At 47.3% G+C, this 24,975-nt stretch overlaps 1 protein-coding gene across 6 annotated transcripts in view; it reads right to left on the reverse strand.

Annotated features, from left to right (window-relative positions):
• Window positions 1-17,039, reverse strand: part of TAMM41 (TAM41 mitochondrial translocator assembly and maintenance homolog) — a 52,188-nt gene extending 35,149 nt beyond the window's left edge. For 2 of the 6 annotated variants that reach the window (XM_075939631.1, XM_075939627.1), the window contains exons 1-3: window positions 16,824-17,037; window positions 13,591-13,770; window positions 3,955-4,047 (exon numbers count right to left, since the gene is read on the reverse strand). In XM_075939631.1, the coding sequence (XP_075795746.1) occupies window positions 3,955-4,047; window positions 13,591-13,770; window positions 16,824-16,961 (411 nt within the window). In that variant the 5' untranslated portion in view covers window positions 16,962-17,037. Of the gene's footprint in view, window positions 1-3,954; window positions 4,048-6,581; window positions 6,772-6,796; window positions 6,862-13,590; window positions 13,771-16,823 lie in introns of those variants that run through there. The other 4 variants (XM_075939630.1, XM_075939628.1, XM_075939632.1 and 1 more) reach the window with 4 other exon arrangements.
• Between the last annotated feature and the right edge of the window lie 7,936 nt (window positions 17,040-24,975).

Here is a 24,975-nt window from a genome sequence, read left to right on the forward strand (position 1 = left end):
TTCAGGGTCCACTCTGTGTGGACATGCTAGTTCGAATTAGCAAAACGCTAATTCGAACTAGTTTTTTAGTCTGGATGCGTTAGTTCGAATTAGCTCAGTTCGAATTAACTAATTCGAACTAAGTTAGTTCGAATTAGTGCTGTAGTGTAGACATACCCTCATGGATTTAAAAGTAGTCAGTCTTCTACAAAGGAATTTCACCATGCAATTACAGAAAGAGACTACAGAACTGGAATTCATCTACAAATTTAGCAGTTACCCAGGGCTTGAATAAAGACATTAACTGATTAGCACACTACAAAGCCAATATCCTCTACCTTTAACATCTGTATTTTCACATCAAAAGTTATGAATGGGATATATCCAGCCCACTTAATTAGTTGCATTAGCACGAGTTAATGATTATAAATTATCTAGAGAAAGGAGTAAACAGTGAGGTGGCAAAATTTGCAGATGACACTAAATTGGTCAAGATAATTAAGAGCAAAAGAGCTTCAAAAAGATCTCACAAAACCAGGCAATTGGCCTACAAAATGGCAAATTAATTTTAATGTTGATAAATGCAAAGTAATGCACATTGGAAAAAATAATCCCAACTATACATACAAAATGATGGAGACTAATTTAGCTAATACCACTCAAGAGAGATCTTGGAGTTGTAGAAGCAAAGACTTCACTCAGTTTACGTGGCTAAACAGACAGTTTTATTGGCCAATAAAAGCAAAGTGAGCCAAACGTGGTCCCAGCAAAGCCGGTCCCAGTGAGGCTGGCTAATACAATTAATCCTAGTATCTTTATACCCTTAACCAAACAGTTTGATGTCAGGGCATTCAATTACAGAAATAATTAATTAAACGAGGAAAAACAAAGCCTTATTAACAAGATGGCGGACAGGTACGAGGGAGTACCTCTCCTGTCTAAACCAGCCCAATTAACACATTCCAATAGCACATATGCCTTGGCCTGGCACATGGGGTGATAGAAAGTTCACTCTGGTCTACGTGCAAAGGCTAAAAGCTGAAATGGTTTCTGTTATACAAGATGGTTTTTAGCTAAACATAAAATGGTTTCTGCAGCTTCTACAGAGTCACTGTGGATAGTTCTCTGAAAACAGCCACTCAATATGCAGCAGCAGTCAAAAAAGCAAATAGAATGTTAGGAATCATTAAAAAAGGGATAGAAAACAAAACAGAAAATATCTTACTGCCTCTCAATAAATCCATGGTACGCCCACATCTTGAATACTGCGTATAGATGTGGTCATCTCATCTCAAAAAAGATATACTGACATTGGAAATAGGGATGGGACCGAGTAGTCATTTAGTTGATTAACTGATAAGTTTATCGGTTAATCTAGTTGACTACTTGCATTCGCCCCCCCCTCCCAGCATGGGAGGGGAAGCAGGAGCCGGTACTGGGGCGCTTTTAAGCAGACTCCCCCTAACACCAGCTCTGTAGTGCTGCCTGTCCCCCCGGGACAGAAGGGCTAGGGGAGGCTGCCATGAAGCAGCCCCTGCCACCATGGACCGAGGCTGCTCCGCATCCCTTCTCAGTAGTAGCTCCTGTCCACAGTGGGTCTGAGCTCCCCGCAGGCAGGGGGTTGCTATCGGAGCAGTCTCTGTGACGTCAGCCTGGGCTCACATGGACAGAGGCTGCTTCGCGGCAGCATCCCCTGCTGTCATGGCTCAATTCCCCAACCTGGCACTTGGAGCGTAGATGATGGGGTTCGGCTAGCAGAATAAATTCTGTAAGAACTTGTTGCTAACTCCCAGAGACACACTTGTCTGGTCTCAGTTTCCCCGAGATTTAATAAATACATACATACATACATACATAAAATGATCGCTGCCGCCACCGCCACCACCACCAAGTGTCCCTAAAAATAAACCCTTTTCCAGGGAAGAAACTACTTGGAATCCCTTGCATGAGGCAAAGTTCATCCCCTGTCCCAACCTCCATTTTGCTTGGAGTTGGGAAAACAGAGATAATCTACAGAGAACAATGGGGCTCTGCTTCTCTTAGGTAAGGTGGTTTCACTTAGGCACCTAGGTTTAAGGACACCAAAATCAACCAATACCAGTTAACCAAAACAAAAAGAAAACACTTTTATTATTAAAATAAAATGACTGTTGCAAGCATACTAGATGACTCGGTGTTAAAAGCCATAAATTGAAAAAGACTCAGGGATTCTCCCTGGGCTGTAATTCTTAGTTACAAAAGAGAAGAGAAAAACAATTGACCAGCTCAGATATGATTTCCAAACCCCCAAACAAGGAAAACAATAAAACCTGACAGACTATCTAAACTTTTCCCTATTTACATATTTTAAAGGAGACTGTTCCCGGGAGAGTCCAAATCTCCTGCTTCATACCTGGGGAAAAACTGCTGCTTGCCACAAAACAAAGGGGAAAAAAACCTCCCTCATTTGAAATTTCTTATCTGCATTTCATTGGCTGAATGCCCAAAGCCCCCCCTCTCAGGTGCAGAGCCTCAGTTAGCTTAACCCTTTCCTTGCTCTCCAGGAAGTCAAACTCTCCCTTGCAGCTCCTACTCATGACACCTGCCCTCTCCCCTGCCCTGAAGCTTCTGTCTGTGGGAAGCTCAGAATCCCCTGAGGACAGAGGCTGCTGCCACCCCATGCTGCTGCCTCTGTATCAAAAGCAGCAGCATGGGATGGCAGGCAGCTGGCCCGTGAGGGGAGCTGGTTTTTAAACTTGCTCCCCTTGCAGACTGGCTCCTGCCTGGCACCCCATGTTGCTGCCACTGATACAGAGGCAGCAGCATGGGGTGGCAGCAGCCCCTGTCCTCAGGGGGTCCAAGCTTCCCACAGGAGAACTGGCAGAGGACTTCCTGGGAGTGGGGCTGGATTGCACTAACTGCCTGTGCCACCCCCGAAGACTATAGAATAGTCGACTAACTGCTAAGAATTCATGCAGTTAGTCGACTATTCTATTATCTGATAACTAACATCCCTAACGGGAAAAGGTTCAGAAAAGGGCAACAAAAATTATTATAGGTTTGAAACAGGTGCCATATGAAGATCTATATCTATATCATCTTGGAGTCTGTTATTTTCACTCCAACTCATCTAATGAAGTGGGTCTTACCCATGAAAGCTAATGATATATATTTTTATTGGTTTCTAAGGTGCCACAGGACTACTCATTTTTGAAGTTACAGATTAACACAGCTACCAGGCCCATATACAGGAATTTCTGTGGAAGGTACTTTTTTTTTTTTTTTGTAAATATGTGGACAATTTTTTTTAAATATAAAGGAGTTCAAAATAATCATGCAATGAGTGTGCATAAGAGAGGTTACTGACAAATGTGAGTGGAAACAGTGACCGGTAAAATTATTTTGTTAAAACATATTAAAAATATATACAGTAATAAAGGTTTTATAGAAATTACCTTCTGGGATTATGGAGGGCAGCGTGGCTGCCATGACCCCTACTCTCTCACCCACCGGTACCTGCTGCTGCTCTACCTGCTCAGCAAGGCCAGCGCCAGGTCAGTGCAGATGGGGCTTCCAGCCAGTGGAGCCAAGCCCAGGCTGCTCCTTGCGGATGGAGGTACTGGTGCTCCAACTGCGTATCAGGGGAGGGAGGGGAGAAGGAGAAGTGAAGGGCAAGGCTGCAGCGCCAGCGTTGGGGGGGAAGAAGGGGGTCTGACCTCAAGCCACAGACCACCAGGAAGGCAGCCACTGAGCCCCCTCATGCTGACTTGGGGGACTATGGCGGCTGCCTTCCTCTTGAGCTCCTCCCTGCATATGGGCCTGGTTACCCTTCTGAGAGTAGTCTGTCTGGTTACTTGCAGGAACATTTGTTCAGTACTGACTCAGAGTCTGACCAACTGAAATAATCAACACTACTTTCTGCAGCATTTGATCATCTTCCATACCTGCAGTTTCCTGTGTTTAAAAGACACAAGCTGACCAGAGTAAGATAGTTACCGGCTTTTGCAGACGTCCAGCAACATAGAGAGTTTTCCAGTGAAGCAGATCTTCAATCAGGGCATCAGTGCCAATTACACCATATTTTATCATCTGAAAAAGCAAAATAGAGTGTCTCTCATAATTGTTACACTGGCTCCATTAGGTAAAAATGTCTGATAAAAGCAGTAATTATTTTATAGAAATGTAAATCCCATAAGTAAAATGTGAACACTAATATTCAAGGTTTACTGGTTAAAGAACTAAATGAAACTAACAATTAGCCAACCCTACAGGACTGTCCTGAAAGATTAACCTTTAATGAAAGGCTCATATGATGAAACCTTCAGGAATACATTCAATCAGAGTTGGCAGCCCTTGTAGAACTGGACCTTCTAAAACATCTCAAATGTATGAATTTGTCTTTCCAACGAATCCTACCCACAACATAAAAAGATGCTTTGCTGACACTTTATACAAAGCACTGAATGTGCACGGACATCACAGTCCTTTCTCTCACTAAGATAATCTCTTCAAATCATTGATCTACATTTCACAATCATACATTTCATACATTGAGCTACATTTCACAATCATACATTTCATACATTGAGCTACATTTCACAATCATTCAAAAATGCCATTTATTCTGTGATTCTGCAAACAGTTCACTTTATTCTTCATTACACGTGTACAACGCCCAGCACGCTGAGGCCCCAATATCCAAAGGAGGTTTCTAGTTGCCACTGCAATACAAATAGACTATTACAAAGTGCCTTTTATTTCAGCTGACCCTCTGAACAAATATTATGTCACATATAACCTCAGCCATGCAGAACGCAATGCTACCCACAGCATCAAAAACATCTCTGATACTATAATCCAAGAGGCGGAGAAAGGGGGTGCTGTGGTCATAATCAATAGGTCAGACGACAAACAGGAGGCTCCCAGGCAATTCACCAACACCACATTCTACAGACCTCTTTCCTCTGATCCCACTGAGGAATACCAAAAGAAACTACGCCAATTATTCAAGAAACTCCTTGCCATAGCTCAGGCCTAAATCTATACAAACATTCCTCGAGAGCCCCAATCAGGAGTACTCTATCTGCTAGCCAAGATCCATAAAACCTGGAAATCATAGAATCCTATGATTGGAAGAGACCTCAGGAGGTCATCAAGTCCAGCCCCCTGCCCAAAGCAGGACCAATCCCAAATAAATCATCTCAGCCAGGACTTTGTCAAGTCGAGACTTAAAAACTTCTAGGGATAGAGATTCCACCACCTCCCTAGGTAACACATTTCAGTATTTCCCCACCCTTTTGGTGAAATAGTTTTTCCTAAAATGCAACCTAGACCTCCCCCACTGTAACTTGATAACATTGCTCCTTGTTCTCCCATCTATCACTACTGAGAACAGCTTCTCTCCATCCTCTTTGGAACTCCCTTCAGGAAGTTGAAGGCTGCTATCAAATCCCCCTTCACTCTTCTCTTCTGTAGACTAAAGAAGCCCAAATCCCTCAGCCTCTCCACATAGGTCATATGCTCCAGCCCCCGCTAATCATTTTGGTTGCCCTCCGCTGGACCCTCTCCAATGCATCCACATCCTTTCTGTAGTGGGGGGCCCAGAACTGGATGCAATACTCCAGATGCGGCCTCACCAGAGCTGAATAAAGAGGAATAATCACTTCTCTACATCTGCTGGCAATGCTCCTTCTAATGTACCCTAATATACCATTAGCCTTCTTGGCTACAAGGTCACACTGTTGACTCATATCCAACTTCTCATCCACTGTAATCCCCAGGTCCTTTTCTGCCAGACTGTTACCTTGCCAGTCAGTCCCCAGCCTGTAACAATGCTTGGGATTGTTCCGTCCCAAGTGCAGGACTACACTTGTCCTTGTTGAACCTCATCGGATTTCTTTTGGACCAGTCTTCTAGTCCGCCTAGGTCACATTGGACCCTATCCCTGCCCTCCAATGTATCTACTTCTCCCCTTAGTGTCATCTACAAATTTGCTGAGGGTGCAACCTATCCCCTCATTCAGGTCATTAATAAAGATAAATTAAGAAAAAAATTAAAAACCAAATAGTCTAGTAGCACCTTAAAGACTAACAAAATATTTAGATGGTATCATGAGCTTTCACAGGCACAACCCACTTCTTCACATGACAGGAGTGTAGGAAGTCCAGATCCAAGAATAAATAAGGGAAGGAAGGAGAGGGGGAGAAGGGAAAAAAGAGGGGAGGAAGAAAAAAAAACCCAGTGGATCGAGTCTTTAAGATGCTACTAGACTATTAGTCTGTAACAGGAAAAATTTTAAAAAAACAAACAAAAAAACAAACAAACAAACAACAACCTCGGCTACACCTCTGAAAATTAATAAAGATGAAGAACAAAACCAGCCCCATAACTGATCCTTGGGGCATTCTGCTTGAAACCAACCACCAACCTGATATCAAGCCATTGATCACTACCCGTTGGACCCAACAATCTAGCCAGCTTTCTATCCACCCTACAGTCCATTTATCAGATCCATATTTCCTTAACTTGCTGGCAAGAATATTGTGGGAGACCATATCAAAAGATTTGCTAAAGTCAAGGTATATCACATCCACTGATTTCCCCATCTCCACAGAGCCAGTTACCTCATCATAGAAGCTAATCAGATTGGTCACACATGACTTGCCCTTGCTGAATCCATGTTGACTATTCCTGATCACTTTCCTCTCTTCCAAGTGCTTCAAAATGGATTCCTTGATGATCCCCTCCATGATTTTTTGGGGACTGAGGTGAGGCTGACTGGTCGGTAGTTCCCTGGATTGTCCTCCTTCACTTTTTTGAAGATGGGTACTACATTTACCTTTTTCCAATCATCCAGGATCTCTCCCGATCTCCATGAGTTTTCAAAGATAATGGCCAAAGGCTCTGCAATGACATTAGCCAACTCCCTCAGTACCCTTGGATGCATTAAATCCAGACCCATGGATCAGTGTATATGTCTAGTTTTTCTAAATAGTTCTTAACCTGTTCTTTCTCCATCGAGGGTGGGTCCTTCCCATACTGTATTGCCTAGTGCAGTAGTCTGAGAGCTGACCTTGTCTGTGAAGACAGAGGCAAAAAAAAGCATTGAGTACATCATCTCTCAGTTCCTTCATCCACTAATGGCCCCATGCCATCTCTGGTCACCTTCTTATTTCTAACATGCCTGTAGAAACCTCTCTTGTTACCTTTCACATCCCTTGTTACCTTTCACATCCCTTGCTAGCTTCAATTCCAATTGTGCTTTTGCCTTCCTGATTACTCCCTTGCATTCTCGAGCAATATATTTATACTCCTCTGTCCAAGTTTCCACTTCTTATAAGCTTCCTTTTTGTAAGCTCACAAAGGATTTCCCCAGTAGGCCAAGCTGGTAGCCTACCATATTTGCTTTTCTTACTGCGCATCGGGATGGTTTCATCCTGTGCCTTTAATAAGGCTTCTTTAAATTGTCAGAAGAAACCCTCTTCTACCTCATCTACCTGATCTGGTGGTCTATAGCAAACACCAACCACATCACCCCTGTTGCTCCTGCCTCTAAACTTAACTCAGACTCTCAACAGGCTTTTTTTCCTCTATATATTGGGGCTCTGAGCAATCATACTGCTCTCTTACATACTGTGCCACTCCTCCTCCTTTTCTCCCCTGCCTGTTCTTCCTGAACTGTTTATACCCTTCTATGCCAGGGCTCCAGTCATGTGAGTCATGCCACCAAGTCTCCATTATTCCAATCAAATCATAGTTCTTTGACTGTGCCAGGGCTTCTAATTCATCCTGGTCATCCCATCGTCTCAGGTATTGGCACCCTTACAGCAAGATTATCTGGCTACGTTGATGCTCTCCTCAGATCCTATGCCATCAGCACTCCAAGCTATCTTCGGGATACCACTGACTTCCTGAGGAAACTACAGAGCGTCAGTTATCTTCTCAAAAACAGTATCTGGCCACCACAGATGCAGAAGCTCTTTACACCAACATTCCACATGAGGATGGACTACAAGCTGTCAGGAACACCTGATGGCTGAGCTATGTGAATTTGTCCTCACCCACAATTATATCCAATTTGGTGACAATTATACCTTCAAGTCAGTGGTACTGCTATGGGCACCCGCATGGTCCCACAATATACCAACATTTTTATGGCTGACCTCAAACAATGTTTCCTCAGCTCTCACCCCCTAGCACCTTTCCTCTACTTAGGCTATATTGATGACATTATCATCATACAGACCCACAGGAAGGAGACCCTTGAAGAATTCCACAGCTTGCCAGGAGGGTGTGCTCAAACCAGTGGGCGAGGAGACTGGCCCTGGATTTTAAAACTGCTGGGCGCTGCGTTGCAGGTTCAGAGTCCAGGGACAGAGCGCAGACTCCGGCCCCGCAAAGTGGAAGGAAGAAGATGGGGGTGGGGGAAGGGCTGGGAGAGGAAGGGGTTGTGCGGAGGAGGAGGGGAGAGGGGGAAGGCACCAAAGGGACAGGGTAGAGGGAAGACAAATGCCAAGGGGCTATGTGCAGACAATGAGGAAAAAGACAGGAAGGGAGGTGTCAGTGGGAGGGGGACAGGGTGATGCTGGGAGGGGAGAGGGTAAGGGTATTGGGGGCTGGAAGAGGTGCTAGGAGAAGGCTTGAAAGAAGGGGTGGGCATGAGGAAGACCAGGAAGGAGCAAGTCATGTGCGAGGGCACGGGGGCATGAGGAGAATGGGGGCAGAGGGTGGTGAGGGGGTGGGCATCAGGGAAAAAGAGGGCAAAGGGGGCAGAAGCAGTGAGGGAAGGGGGAGGCACCAGGAGGGTGTAGGAGTAAGAGAAGGTGCAGGTGCCAGGGGATTCTGGGGGTAAAGCAGAAGACCAGCACCAGAGGAGAGAGGCAGGGCAGGTTTGTAGAGGGAGGTGTTAGGAGAGGGGATGAGGAGGGGTAGCTCACATGATCAGAGTGGGGCTACTGGAGGAGTGGGCACAAGGGGGAGAAAAGAGCTGGTGGAGGGGGGTAGGTTGCAGGAGGGCTGAGGGCAGTGAGAAGGGCAGGAGTCAGGACAGCAGAGGAGGGTGAGGAGTTGGGGGGCAGCAGGCACCAGGGGAGATGGAGCAAGGAGAGGAGACATGGCAGCAGAGAGAAAAGGTAAAGGTTTAAAAATATTTATTAATAACTTGGGTGCCACAGTGGCACATCCAAACAAGCCACACGAACTCAGTACTGGTGCACAACACAAAATTCATTTTGCTCATGGAAGGAAACTCTTAAGCTATGTCTATACTGGTGCTTTCTTGCACAAGAATTCTTGTGCAAGAAGTCTTGTGCAAGAACACGTCCACACTGCCATGTGCAAGCTGTGCTTTTGCACAAGAGCATCTATGGCAGTGTGGACGCTCTCTTGCCCAAGAAAGCGCCGATGGACATTTTAGCCATAGGAGTTTCTTGCGCAAGAAATCCCTGCCGAGCATCCACACTGCCCTCTTGCACAAGAGAGCTTACACCTGTTAGAAAAGAGCGTAGCTCTTGCGCAAGATGCCCTCTCTTACCACACCGTACTGTAGATTTCCTTGCGCAAGAGCAGGTGGGCAGTGTGGATGCTCTGTGGGTTCCTGCACAAGAACGTCTATACTTGCGCAAAAAGCAGCGAGTGTAGACATAGCCTTAGAGGGAACACTTTCTCCAGCCTCTCTGCCCCCGAGTTAATGTCACACACATTGGGTTAATGCAACTGCAGGATAATTGCATTGGGGGCCAAACTAATCCCTGTTGGTAGGAGGATGGTAGGAAAAGCCTTTCGAGAGGGGTGACATGACACCTTTTACTTCTGGTCATGTGTCCATCTTGCCCCGAACGTGTTACCTCCAGAGGCGTGTCTAACGGGGGGGGGGGGGGGGAGAGAGTGTCAGGAGGCCGTGTCTAACGGGTCGGGGGGGTGTCTAACGGGGCACCACCAAAAATTATACAAACTTGCCACCCATGCACTGGGGGGCAGCCACAAGACCAAGAGAGTAGCCAACAGGGCTGGAGCTCCACCATCTTGCCTGCCACCAGACCAAGTAAGTAGCTCCCTTGCCCCAAACCAATTCCCTGGTGGCATGGTGGGGGGGGAGAGGGGGGGAGAAAACAAGACCCAATGGCCAGTGGGGGAGGAGATGAAAAAGGCCCCACCAGACAGGACCCCTTGACCTGAGCCTCTCCTCACTTCCAAACCCTCAGCTTCTGGCTCTGACCCCCCTCAACATCCCCAAGGCCCTATTCTGACTTATGCATCCTTCACACAGGCAGGGGCCGGGGTGGCTTCTGTGGCCCAACCATGGCGCGTGAGGAGGGGCCACCCCTCCCTGGCCACTCTGACCCTGGCAGGCCCGGGGGGAGTGGGCAGCTGCTCCCACTGGCCCAGCCCTCTAGTTAACCAGTCATCACGTAAGCATTCCAGTAAGGCTAATGATTATTTGGGTTATCAGTTAAGCATTTAACCTTTTACATCTATGATTTCTTCATATAAGAGAGTTTTGGAAAGGCTTGACCTATACAAGCACTGGATGGCATAATAGTTGGGATATATGGCCGTGCAAGATACGGTGTCACAGCAGAAAAGGAATGATATGTTCTGAAACATTGGGAAGCTTAAAAAAGAACAATGATAAATTTAGAACCAAGTTTATATGCAGGATGCTCCCTACCTGCTTCTATTTTTGGGGGTAGTCAATATATAATCCTGTAACAGTTGCAGGTCATTTTCAACAGTTAGAAGAATTCACGCTGAAGAGTTTGTTTCCTGCCAATCATAAGTTAAAGGGAAGCAGCCTAAATAATATAACACAGATAGCAGGCTTCTGTACACCACAAGATTCCAATGATTACTACCAGGCTCCAGGTCACTCTAGAACATTCTTAATTGACCATGCAAGAACAGAATGAAGACAGTTCAAAAGCTAAGTCATCATCATACAAACTGGAAAATAAAAGTATGAGAGATGAGTGGGAGTCAGAAAAGTCTAAAACAAAGATTCTGCTACCATACATCTTAAAATTAAGGTTAAAAAAACCTCTTATTTCAATAGGACCAGGATTGGGCCCATAATTCTTCTCTCATCCAAGTGCCTTACACTTAAAGATGGCCTGCATTTCTTCCCACCTAGCGAGAGAATATTTTGGTGACTGTCCATTCACCGACATCATACTCACCCTGATACACCATGCCTGAAATTTTTTAACAAAAGCTATAGTTGGCTTCAAACATAGGCTTTCCTATGTCCTTCATTCCATTTCCTGCTTTTGGTAAAGAGAAGGAATTTCATTTTCTTGTCACTCCCACAAAATGAGAACAACTTGAAACAGAACTGAGTGGGCAGAAAGGCATGCACCCCCCCCCCCCGCAACACTAACTGTACAGGCAGTCCCCGAGTTACGCGGATCCGACTTATGTCGGATCTGCAGATACGAACGGGGATTTTCTCGCCCTGGAGGACTGGAGCGTCGGGACATCTGGTCCCGCCGCCCGCCGCCCGCCTCCTCCGGGGTGAGAAAAGCTGCTCCCCGTCTCCCTGGTCTGCTGCGGGAGCCAGCAGACCAGGGAGACGGGGAGCAAAGCGGCGCAGGACCCGGGGCCGGACCCGCGGCCGCTTCCAGATCAGCTGGGAGCGCCGCGGCTCCGGCCCCAGGTCCTGCACGGCTTTGCTCAGCGTCTCCCTGGTCTGCAGACCAGGGAGACCCTGAGCAAAGCCACGCAGGACCCGGCCGGACCCGCGGCGCTTCCAGCTGATCTGGAAGCGCCGCGGGTCCGGCCCGGGTCCTCCGCCGCTTTGCTCCGCGTCTCTCTGGTCTGCTGGGGGGGGACGCAGCCCTTGGCGCTACTGGACCAACCCGGCAGCACCCCAGCTACTCTGCCCCAGGAGTCCTGATTCAGCTGCTGCTGATCAGTTTCAGCAGTGGCTGAATCAGGACGCCTGGGGCAGAGCAGCTGGGGTGCTGCTGGGTTGCTCCAGTAGCACCAGGAGCGGCCGCGCTACTGGACCAACCCAGCAGCACCCGAGCTGCTCTGCCCCAGGCGTCCCCAAGTCAGCCGCTGCTGAAACTGACCAGCGGCTGACTACAGGAAGCCCGAGGCAGAGTTGCTCTGCCCCGGGCTTCCTGGAATCAGCTGCTGATCAGTTTCAGCAGCAGCTGACTTAGGGACGCCTGGGGTTCTTAAGTTGAATATGTATGTAAGTCAGAACTGGTGTCCAGATTCAGCGGCTGAATCTGGATGCCAGTTCAGACTTACATACAGATTCAACTTAAGAACAAACCTACAGTCCCTATCTTGTACGTAACCCGGGGACTGCCTGTAAATAGATATAGGAATATAACCAGACACAGAATAAATACTACACTACTGGCACATTATTTATTAATTACACTCAGTACTAATATGAGAGGGAATCAGAAGTTAAATAAGATGAACATCAATTATGTCATGTCCTATATTTGTATGGACATCAAAATTAAAACAATCCCATCTACTCTGTTAATTGCCCAGTCTTTGAATCTACATCGGAGTTTTCTCATTTGCAGAATGGTGACAATACCTGCCTCCTTCCCACAATGAAGGATGTAATGGCTTCAAAATTATTGTTGAGAAAATAATATAAGTTCAACTGTTATTGTAAAAGTGCTTTAATTGCTGTGTTTAAATGTTGCTTTTGTTGAGCACAATGTCATCTCCTGTTTTGCTTTCCAGGAGTTAATGCAGTACTTTGTAAAACAGCTTGAAATACTGAATATTGAAGAGGCAATGTAGAACTGAAGTTTTTATGTAAGTGCTTAAGTGTTAGTCAAGGATCAGCGACTATTTGTAACATAAATACAAACTGCAAATTGTATTTCCTGAGCAGAGGCTACACTGAGTTAGTAATTCCAATATTCTAGATGTAAACATTGATCTATGAACTGTGGTTCTCAAACTTTCGCAACCCAAGGAACCCCACTTTGACTTAAAATTTTTTGGAGACCAGAGACCACCTGCCCTTCCGCCTCACTGAGGCCCCACCTCTGCCACAATCTCCCCATCCTCTTCCCCGTTGCTTGTTCTCCCCTTGCCTCACTCACTTTCACCAGGCTGGGGCAAGGGGTTGGCATGCGGGAAGAGAGCGAAGGTTCCGGTTGGGGGTATGAACTCTGGGGTGGGGCTGGGGACAAGGAGTTTGGGGCAGGGAATGAAGTCTGGGTGAAGGCTCCAGAATGGATTTTGGGTGTGGAAAGGGACTCTCAGATGGGGCAGGGGTTTGGGATGCAAGAGGCAATGCACAGTTCTGATGGTGCTTACTGCAAATCCCACAAAGTGGCTGCCAGGTCACTGTGGTCCCTAGGTGGAGGTGCAAATAGGGAGGCTCTGCACACTGCCCTTACAACTCCCACTGATCATACTTTCCAGCCAATGAAGCTGCAGTCAGCACTTAAGCAGGGCAGTGCACAGAGCCTCCCTGGCCATTCATGCACCTGGTGATCACTTTGGGAGCCATGTTGAAGTGGGATAGGTAGGGAATCTGCCTGGAAGGGCTGGGGGAGGAATTGATGTGTGAGGCCTGAGAACTCCATGGAGTTTGCAGACCCCAGTTTGAGAAATGCTGATCTATGAAAATTAGTCACAACCTATTGTACTTACCCGACCATTACATCGCACTAAAGTATTGTAATAAATCCCTGCTCCGCAACTCTGTATAGTACTGATTTGCTTGGGCCCAAAAAGTTTTAAGAAGGAATAATGACTCCTATTCTTTAAAAGGTTCATCATATGCCAAGACACAGAGTCATCCACAGCAAACACGAAGTCCAGCATGTTGTACTATAAGGTAAACAAAAAGAGACAGTTACATATAGTTTAGAAAACAAAGCACTATCCACCTGAAGATTCTAATGATCTTCATGTAATGCCCAGCGATAATAACGGGAGACACCACCACCAGAGACAGGAAATTACCAACCCATAACTGATGTTTTTAAAAAACAAATTAAAGCACACCCAAATTTCTATAGAAGACAAATCTTTGCATGAGAATCTAATTTAAATTTTTCATTAGGAGTTCTCAATGCTTGGAAAATTACACATATTTACTCAGCTGACACCATTATTGGACCTAACCATGCCAGTTACAAGATCAAGAATACATATTCCTGTTCATCCATCATGTGCATAAAGTGTCCATCTGCTATGTATATTGGACAAACTTCTCAGACACTTCGCCAAAGAATCAATGTGCATAAAACAGACATCAGGCTCTCTCACAGAGAGAAAACTGTTGCTTGCCATTTTAACCAGACTGACCATTCTCTCAATGACCTTAAAACATGCATATTGCTTCAAAGAGATTTTGACTCCAGACTTCAAAGAGAAGCCTCAGAACTGTCATTCATGCTTAAATTTGACACTTTACGTATGGGTCTTAACAAAGATGCTAACTATCTCACCCATTACAAAGATAGCTTCCCCAATTATCACCCCTAATGTCATTACCTCAGACACTAACCTTCCCCCCTCACCCCTCCTCTTAAATCTGATCTGTCAATTTTATATTTGTTCACTTTTTTTGATTGTATCACTTTGGTATACAGGCAGTCCCCGGGTTACATGGATCTGACTTACATAGGATCCCTACTTACAAACGGGGTGAGGCAACCCCGCACTAACTGCTTCCCCCCAGCAGACCAGGGAGATGCGAAGCTAGCGGCCCCCCCAGCAGACCAGGGAGACGCGGAGCGGCTTTTCTCAGCAGACACCTCAGCTTGAGAATAAAGGACTGAGGGAAGTGAGGTGTGGGAGAATAAAACTGAGCTCTGGAGAAATGTTTGGCTAGAGTTTCCCCTACAATATGTACCAGTTTCGACTTACATACAAATTCAACTTAAGAACAAACCTACAGTCCCTATCTTGTACGTAACGCGGGGACTGCCTGTACATGGTCACGCCAATTTTCTTCCAATATTGATCTGAGGAAGTGGGTCTGGCCCCCAAAAGCTCATCACCTAATAAATCATCTTGTTAGTCTTTAAAGTGCTGCATAGTCCTGTCTTTTGTTTCAGCAGAAAAATGGTCAGTTTTCAGAAAGGAGAAAGGTAAATAATGGTATCTCCCCATCCCCAGCATTTGTACTGGGACTAGTACTGTTTGTGCTTTTTTCCAGATCATTTATGCATACATTGAACAATGAAATGGCAAAATTTGCACATGATCCGAACCCACTCAAGATACTTAAGCTCCAAGGCCAGGGAGAAGAACTACAAAAGGATCTCTCAAAACTGGGTGACTAGGCAACAAATCAGCAGATCAATTGAATGTTGGTAAATATACATTGAAAAATAATCTCAACAATACATATAAAATGATGGGTCTAAATTAGCTGTTACCAATCAGTCCATAGGCAGGGCAATGCCCGGGGGGCTGGGGGGGCGGTCCATGGGCGGGGCAATGCCCGGGGGGCTGGGGGGGCGGTCCATGGGCGGGGCAATGCCCGGGGGGCTGGGGGGGGCGGTCCATAGGCGGGGCACGGAGGGGGCAGCCCATAGCCGGGGCAATGCCCGGGGGGCTGGGGGGGGCGGTCCATGGGCGGGGCAATGCCCGGGGGGCTGGGGGGGCAGTCCATGGGCGGGGCAATGCCCGGGGGGCTGGGGGGGCAGTCCACGGGCGGGGCAATGCCCGGGGGGCTGGGGGGCAGTCCACGGGCGGGGCTATGCCCGGGGGGCTGGGGGGGGCGGTCCATAGGCGGGGCACGGAGGGGGCAGCCCATAGCCGGGGCAATGCCCGGGGGGCTGGGGGGGGGCGGTCCATGGGCGGGGCAATGCCCGGGGGGCTGGGGGGGCAGTCCACAGGCGGGGCAATGCCCGGGGGGCTGGGGGGGCAGTCCACGGGCGGGGCAATGCCCGGGGGGCTGGGGGGGCAGTCCACGGGCGGGGCAATGCCCGGGGGGCTGGGGGGGCAGTCCACAGGCGGGGCAATGCCCGGGGGGCTGGGGGGGCAGTCCATGGGCGGGGCAATGCCCGGGGGGCTGGGGGGGCAGTCCATGGGCGGGGCAATGCCCGGGGGGCTGGGGGGGCAGTCCATGGGCGGGGCAATGCCCGGGGGGCTGGGGGGGCAGTCCATGGGCGGGGCAATGCCCGGGGGGCTGGGGGGGCAGTCCATGGGCGGGGCAATGCCCGGGGGGCTGGGGCGGGCGGTCCATGGGCGGGGCAATGCCCGGGGGGCTGGGGGGGCAGTCCATGGGCGGGGCAATGCCCGGGGGGCTGGGGGGGCAGTCCATGGGCGGGGCAATGCCCGGGGGGCTGGGGGGGCAGTCCATGGGCGGGGCAATGCCCGGGGGGCTGGGGGGGCAGTCCATGGGCGGGGCAATGCCCGGGGGGCTGGGGCGGGCGGTCCATGGGCGGGGCAATGCCCGGGGGGCTGGGGCGGGCGGTCCATGGGCGGGGCAATGCCCGGGGGGCTGGGGGGGCGGTCCATGGGCGGGGCAATGCCCGGGGGGCTGGGGGGGCGGTCCATGGGCGGGGCAATGCCCGGGGGGGGCTGGGGGGGGCGGTCCATGGGCGGGGCAATGCCCGGGGGGCTGGGGGGGGCGGTCCACGGGCGGGGCAATGCCCGGGGGGCTGGGGGGGCGGTCCATGGGCGGGGCAATGCCCGGGGGGCTGGGGGGGCGGTCCACGGGCGGGGCAATGCCCGGGGGGCTGGGGGGGCGGTCCATGGGCGGGGCAATGCCCGGGGGGCTGGGGGGGGCGGTCCATGGGCGGGGCAATGCCCGGGGGGCTGGGGGGGCGGTCCATGGGCGGGGCAATGCCCGGGGGGCTGGGGGGGGCGGTCCACGGGCGGGGCACGGAGGGGGCAGCCCACAGCCCGCGCAATGCCCCGCTCACCGCGCCGTGGCTGGGGGCGGCCCCGCTCTGCCGGAAGACCCCGGAGCCGTAGGCGAAGGCCAGGCTGAGCTCCGGGGGGAAGTGAGCCAGGATCCTGCGGAACTGCACCCCCGAGCCGGGCAGCGCCGGCAGCGCCATGAGCCGGGCCCGGCGGCAGTTGGCGCCTGCGCGCTCGTGCGGTGCCCGCCCGGCCTCGCGCCCGCGCCGCACAGGAGACAACGGCGCGAGGGAGCCAGAGCGGCGCGGGAAGAGCGGCGGGTCCACAGCGCCCCCAGCGCCGGCCGGGCTCGGAAGAGCTGCCGAGCCCTTGTCCCTGCGAGCCGCGGCTCCCGCCCCCCCGCACCCCGACTCACCCCCCCGGGCCCCGCACCCCGACTCCCCCCTCCTCGCCCCCCCGGCCCCGCACCCCGACTCCCCCCTCCTCGCACCCTTCTCCCAGGGCCCCACATCCCAACTCCTCCCTCCATGCCCCCCCTGCCCAGGGCCGTGCACCCCAACTCTTGCCTCCACACGCCCCCCCACCCAGGGCCCTGAACCCCATCTCTCACCCTTTCTGCCCAGGGCTCTATACCCTATGGACCCTGCACCTGCAACTCACCAACATGCCTGCCTTCCCCACCCATGGCCCCAGCACCCCATCTTCCCCCTTCCCTGCACTCCATGGCCCCACCATCCCCAGCACCTCACCATCCTTGCACCCCATAATCCCCACCATCCTCAGCTCCTCCCGTCCTGCATCCCCACCCAGGGCCCTGCAGCCTAACTCCCCACCACTCCTGCATCCCATGGCCCCTTTATGCCCAACTCCCCACCATTGCTGCATCCCATTGCCTCTGCACCTGGGTTATGCTTAAACGAAGCACACAAGATCTTTTGTGGGAGAAAAGGCAGTACGCCGCATTTATTGAGAATACAACAGTTGCATATACTTTTCAAACACACACATACACACAAAACATCATGCATACACAGTTTTGCCCGATGATATAGTTACCAGTCCAGAGTCTGTGTCAATCTAGTGGACAGGTAGATTGAGCACAGGGGCGAGCAGGGCCTTGTTGGTCGATCAATCCGATACTCCCCTCCAGATAGTGTGTCAGACGAACCCAAAATTCCATAGCAAAGCACCCTGCTTTATATATTCCGTCTCTGTTAAAATCCACGGATCCCGCTCTGTCAGCTTGTGACCGGAATGTTATCTTTTTGATGTGAGTGTTCCCAAAACATCTCTCAAAGGTTCATCCTGTAACACTGGTCTACAATTTTTTAGAAGTCGTCTGCTTCAGAGATAAAATGTGCTATTTATTATGTATTTTGATGTGCTGAATTCAAATATGACAATTAAAACCACTGATTGGCTACTGTTTCCAAGACATTTAAGTTTTTACATTTTACATCTATGTATATTGTGTAGATAGTAGAGTTTTAATCATAAATTGTAAACCTAGGTCTTTTCGTGTGTTTATGGTTGCTTTACATGATAATATTTCACCTGTCCTGTTTATGTAACACTTTAAAAATCAACAAAAGGGTTATATAAATAAAATTTATTATGAAACAAAAGGCAGAAAACTATTATGTACATAGTTTAGTCCTATTCAGTGTCTACTCGGCGCTTCTTGGCTTGTCTCTTGTATTCATTAAATGGAGCATCTCTTGTCACTGTCCAGCAATAGTCTGCAAGCATTGATGGGCTCCACTTGCCCTGATAGCATTTCTCCATTGTTGCAATGTCCTGGTGTAATCGCTCGCCGTGCTCGTCGCTCACTGCTCCACAGTTCGGTGGAAAAAATCTAGATGAGATTGCAAAAAATGTATCTTTAGTGACATGTTGCAACCAAGGCTTTTGTATACCTTGAGGAGGTTTTCCACCAACAACCTGTAGTTGTCTGCCTTGTTTCCGAGAAAATTTATTGCCACTAACTGGAAAGCTTTCCATGCTGTCTTTTCCTTGCCACGCAGTGCATGGTCAAATGCATCATCTCGAAGAAGTTCACGAATCTGAGGACCAACAAAGACACCTTCCTTTATCTTAGCTTCACTTAACCTTGGAAATTTTCCACAGAGGTACTTGAAAGCTGCTTGTGTTTTGTCCATAGCCTTGACAAAGTTCTTCATCAGACCCAGCTTGATGTGTAAGGGTGGTAACAAAATCTTCCTTGATTCAACAAGTGGTGGATGCTTTTCCTCCCAGGCTCCAGTGACTGTTGGAGACCATTTGATATGGTCTCACATGGTTTTCTTATCAATAAACTAGCAAATACAACTGAGATGGGGCTACTATAAGGTGGGTGCATAACTGGCTGGATAACCGTACTCAGAGAGTAGTTATTAATGGTTCACAATCCTGCTGGAAAGGCATAACAAGAGGGGTTCCGCAGGGGTCTGTTTTGGGACCGGCTCTGTTCAATATCTTCATCAACGATTTAGATATTGGTATAGAAAGTACGCTTATTAAGTTTGCAGATGATACCAAGCTGGGAGGGGTTGCGACTAATCTGCAGGATAGGGTCATAATTCTAAATGACCTGGACAAACTGGAGAAATGGTCTGAGGTAAACAGGATGAAGTTTAATAAAGACAAATGCAAAGTGCTCCACTTAGGAAGGAACAATCAGTTTCACACATACAGAATGGGAAGCGACTGTTTGGGAAGGAGTACGGCAGAAAGGGATCTAGGGGTTATAGTGGACCATAAGTTGAATATGAGTCAGCAGAGTGATGCCATTGCAAAGAAAGCAAACATGATTCTGGGATGCATTAACAGGTGTGTTGTGAGCAAGACACGAGAAGTCATTCTTCCTCTCTACTCTGTGCTGGTTGGGCCTCAATTGGAGTATTGTGTCCAGTTCTGGGCACTGCATTTCAAGAAAGATGTAGAGAAATTGAAGAGGCTCCAGAGAAGAGCAACGAGAATGATTAAAGGTCTAGAGAACATGACCTATGAGGGAAGGCTGAAGGAATTAGGCTTGTTTAGTTTAGAGAAGAGAAGATTGAGGGGGGACATAATAGCCGTTTTCAGATATCTAAAAGGGTGTCATGGCACAACCGATCAGTGAACCAGATTGCTCTGTAGTAGTGATTGTCTTGTGACACTTATTTGGATAATTAAGGAAAAATCATTCAGTGATGGTATACTTAAAAACCCAAATGATGTGTGGTATCTTTCCCTGGTCACACGCAGCCACTAAGCACCTCTTTCCCGTACCCATAGCCACCCCCTATGTGTGCACAGCCTCAGCTATTTCCTCCATGCATCCTGAGCTATCTCTGCCTGCACACAGCCCCTAGCCAGCCCCTTTCCCACACCTATAGCGACTTCCTGTGAGGGCACAGTCCTAGCTATTCCCTCCCTATACCTTGAGCTACCCTCTCCCTGCACCCTAAGCTGTTTTCAAACTTTTTGAACTAAGCCCCCCAGTAGCTTTGAGTTATAATTTTTGGTTGTGCACATCCACTCAGACTGGGTGGTCTGCTGAGGTGAGTCATTAGGTATTGGTGGTATTCCCTCCTTGAACCCCACTATGTGGAGATGACTTAAGACCTGCTGGTCCCTGCCCCCCAAAATAGATGTCATGCTATGCCTATGCTCATGGCCCCTACCCAAAGCCTTCCCACTTCTGCTGGACCCTGGAATTTTTATAGCATGTCAAGGGGACCTCAGAGAAAAAGGCTGAGAATTGGGATGTAAAAAGTCATTTAATAACCATGTAAGCATTAAAAATCTTTGTGGGTACATGTGCTGCAGGCTCTGCAGGATAAATCTAAGCTTTATACAGCAGAGTCCACTGCAAAGCCTCCCTGGATTAATATTTTTCATCCCTAGTTGAGAACCCTGCACTAGAAGACGTACAGTAAGGGAGCATTTATTGGAGAAATAGCTAAAAGCTGGAAAGTTTTTTCAATCTAACATCTATGAAGTTGTCTTCTGTGGTCAGATCTACATTTTGGCTTGAAAACACTGGCATTAGTGCCAGTCAAGTTTGGATACATAAAAGCTACACAGCCATCCACCCCCACAACAGTGGGGTTTTTTTGGGGGGAGAGGGGGTTCCTATATGGCTATCTGTGGAGAGGGCAACATTAATAAATGAATCTATGTGAGATGCTGATATTTGGAAAAGCATTCCTTCAGTGCATTCTCAAAAACTTCCTGTGAGGAAGGGACATTTTCACTTGTTTATAAAAATGTGGCCAAGGTTCAGCTTGCAAATATCATGATTGATATTAGGGATGACGAGACACAATCAAAGCCAGAGTTGCTTATCAAGGAAATTTGGTTTCTTTTAACTTTAAAGCTTCCCTGTGTTCTACATTGAAATAAGCTTGGTACCTCAAAGGCTGGAAACTCAGCAGTTAGAAACTATATGTGGTCAAATAACTCATCTCAAAACTCTATAAAGCGCTATCATGCATACTATTAATATAGATTTGATATTATCTCTTACATTTATCTGAGCTCTAAAGTCAAAACTTGCAGTTAGGCATCTAACTATGTTGCCTGATGGCTAGAAGTACTGAGACCCCCACAGTGTCTTCAGAGAAGTAGATTGTGTGTGTTTCCATCAAAGTAACACCAAGGATTAGAGGGAGAATAAAGTACCTTCTCACCTTGATATGTTCAGATGTATGTCATGTGATAACTACTACCATGCTGCTAATAGGGTTTGTACATACAACTTTTCATCTCCATACGTGTGAATGTATAGTTAGTGTAACCCATTGGTCAGTGTGAGTTACAGGTCCCCCTCTGTTTGCCCCAAGGGCATAGGAGTTGTTAGAGTCTCCAGCTACAAAGCTGTGGCACTCTAGCTCTTAGTATATCTCATTATTTTAGTTCTGGAGGTCTCCAGTTCAATCTTTGGTGTGTTGGCCAAAATGGTTGTCATTGTGGGTATGTCTAGACTGCAAGCTTTTTTTGAAAGAAGCTTTTTCAGAAGAGATCTTCCAAAAAAACTTCTTCCAAAAGAAAGCGTCCACACTCATTATATGCTTTCTTGCATGTAAGCTGTGATTACTACGGACGGAATGGCTACCAGGGTACCTGTGCTTTTTCCTTGAGGCCTCTTCTTTCGAAAAACTCCCTCTTTTTCCAAAAGAGCTCTTTCGGAAAAGGCATTCTTCCTTGTAGAATGAGGTTTACCAATGTCAGAAAAAACCCTGCATTCTTTCGAAAGAACATAATAGCAGTGTGGACGTAAGTGAAGTTTTTTCGGAAACTTCTCTTTCCTCACTGCTGCTGACAACAGCTCCCATCTCTTTCCTTCAGCATTGTGCCAAAAGGCTGCTGCTGGCCACAGTCTGGTGTGAACCCTGGCAGAACAGTTGTGGCGGGAGGGGGGAGAGGAAGGAATGTGACCCAGCATTCTCACTTATGTGTTGCCTCAAGAAGATGTGGCAACACATAGTAGGAGAAGCAAATCGATCCTGCAGGCCCTGCCAGACATGGAGGACAGGGAAGGTGAGGATGATTGGTTGGTCACACTCTCCCACCACATGAAAAACGTGTACTGGCGTGTGTGTTTGTGTGTGTGACCTATCCCTGCGTGAAACTGAAAATCTTAAAGATAAGAAGGTAAATAAAAATAATACAACCGTGTAGTATTTCCTTTTAGAAGGGGCTGTCAGCCTGATGATAATGTGAACTTTTTTTATTACATGATTCTGATTGGTTACTCTTGACCTTGCTTGAATATAAGAAATTTTACCAGGGGTACCATATTCAGCATAGGGAAATATGGTCTTCCTGGTACCTGCTGGCCCTGGATTTAATTTCCAGTTCTGTTATTCTGGTACCTTTCAAGAGAACTATATTGTCATTTTTAAAATCTACCACACTAAGACCAAAATATCTGGTCTCTCTCCAAATACTGTGCTGATTACATCATCCTAAACTAAGTGTGTGAAGGATGTTAAGCTAATTAAATTGGCTCAAGTCTCCCTTTTCTGTCCTTGAGAAATATTAATTATGATACTAGAAACAATGACTAATGTTTCTGCTGCCTTTCTGGGATTTATACAAAATTCTGTTTCCCTTCCTAATAGGACGATGTACCAGTCATGCAGATGCATCTTGCCTCAGCCACATGGTTATTTTCATACTTTTTGTAAGAGATACTTGCAAATGCTTTTGCCTTCAATTAAAAAAAAAACCTATGATGTAACTGAACAACAAAAACACACCAGTGACCTCAGTGACTCGTCCCATTAGTGACTTCCTTACTCTGATTGCACTGAGGCACTACTCTCCTTGTGCAGTGATGTGTGCATAGATTCTCAGATTAAATTGTCCTGGAGGAAATTATTAAATTATAGTGTACTGGAATGAAATAAAATGTACGGCAAAGCTGCAGAATTATCAGAAAACATTTCCTGTAGGTTAGATCAAGGAGAGAGACCAAGGAGTCAGATCAAGTGTTCTGGCCAGCAGAATGTTCATAGCATATTATAGGTCATCTCTGCTGGCCTACAAAAGAGCTGTGACTCATACAGCAGTTAAGTTTAGCTTCTCTGTGGTAAAATAATTTGTGAAAATAACAGATGGAGCTTTGACATTCTGCTGTAGTCACGAAGAAATACATGGAGCAGATTTAATTTCTGAGGCTTTGCAAGTTTAGTCTATCTGATCTTTAAAAATGGAAATTGTGAGGAGGGCTTATGTCTCTTAATAAACCCCCCACCCCTTTTGGCAGCAGTGGCTCAAGGAGAGAATTTCAATCTTGTGCCTTTTCTAGGCTCTTCAGAAGAGGAACCCTGAATTTATGTAAAAATGAAGATTTGCAGAGCATCGTTTACGTACAGATGTTAGCAAATCTGCATCATTATTATTCCTCTGTAGTGGGCAGGGAGGGATTGTAGTTTGCAGAAGACTTTTTGGCGAGCTAATCAAGAAGGCAAATGGTGCTCTTAATCTAGCAGTCTTTCTAGTGTTTGCAGGAGTGGGCCTCTGCTACCTTGCAGTTCCTAGCATTTGCAGCAACAAAGCTTTTTTTTTCTGGTAGCATAATTTAGGATTACATTTAAAAAAAAATCCCAACCCAAATACTTAATTAAGGTTTTAAAGATGTTGTTGATTAAACAAAATCCAAAGTGGTAGTAATCTAGCACATTCAATCTTAAAGTCATATTACCATCACAAGCAACAGCTGACGTTCAGATACTGCTAACACATCTCTAACCCAGCCCCCGGGAAGACAACAAAAAATAAAACTCATATCTGTGTTTGTGAGGCGCAACATTAGTCATATTGAATGGCCCTCAAGAAATCTAAGGGAAGTGACCTTACTGCAGAAAAAAAAAATGACTGTCTGCAAAATAGCACTCCCAAATTCACTTTTTGCACACATATCCAAAATACTAGGCTTGTGCATTCTGTTGCCTTGCACACAGGGACGACCACATGCAATTGCACAGCAGACACGATCACTGCTCCTTCTTGAAATTTAAATGCGGAGGCATTAGGCATCCCTTTTTTTCAGTCAAATTATGCAGTTACATTCATTGCATCTCTCTTAAGTTTTCTTACATTAGTAATTTTAAAAAACCTTTTATATACCTATTTGCATGATTATGTCCCACATCAAGATAAAAATGGATGATGGAGCTATTCCTCTAGCCCATTGCAAGGTAGAAAAGAGATGTCTATGATAGTAAACTGTGATCTTCATTAGGTTGGTATTTATAAACAGGAGCTCGTTTTATTTAATCTTCCAGGCCAGCTGGTCATGAATATTTGGACTGTTGGTATATAGCACAAATCAACTTCTCTTAACTGACTTACATTATTAAAAGATGTCTAAACGAAACATAGGCCTCTTTAATGCAAATTGTAAAAATAAGTGCAATACTTTGTAAACAAGAGCTCATAAACACACTGTAACATTGTTAGAGCTGTTAAGGTTGGTTTGGTGGTTTGAATGTGAGACTGTGGCTTGTTGTAAAAGTGTGGCCTTTCAATTTTGTCAGTTTTAAATTTTTGTTTTTAATCTTAAAATTCTTATACGCATTATATGTCAATCGCCTTAATTTCATAACCACAATAATTTTTGCATATCCAGCTTCATCTAATGCTTCCTACTATGACAAGACAAGGGATCTAACAGAAAAATCGAAATATGGGATGGGAAGGAATCTTGATAGGGCTCTATACTGA

The sequence above is a fragment of the Pelodiscus sinensis genome, chromosome 11, assembly GCF_049634645.1.
Source record: "Pelodiscus sinensis isolate JC-2024 chromosome 11, ASM4963464v1, whole genome shotgun sequence".
Classification (NCBI taxonomy): Eukaryota; Metazoa; Chordata; order Testudines; family Trionychidae; genus Pelodiscus; species Pelodiscus sinensis.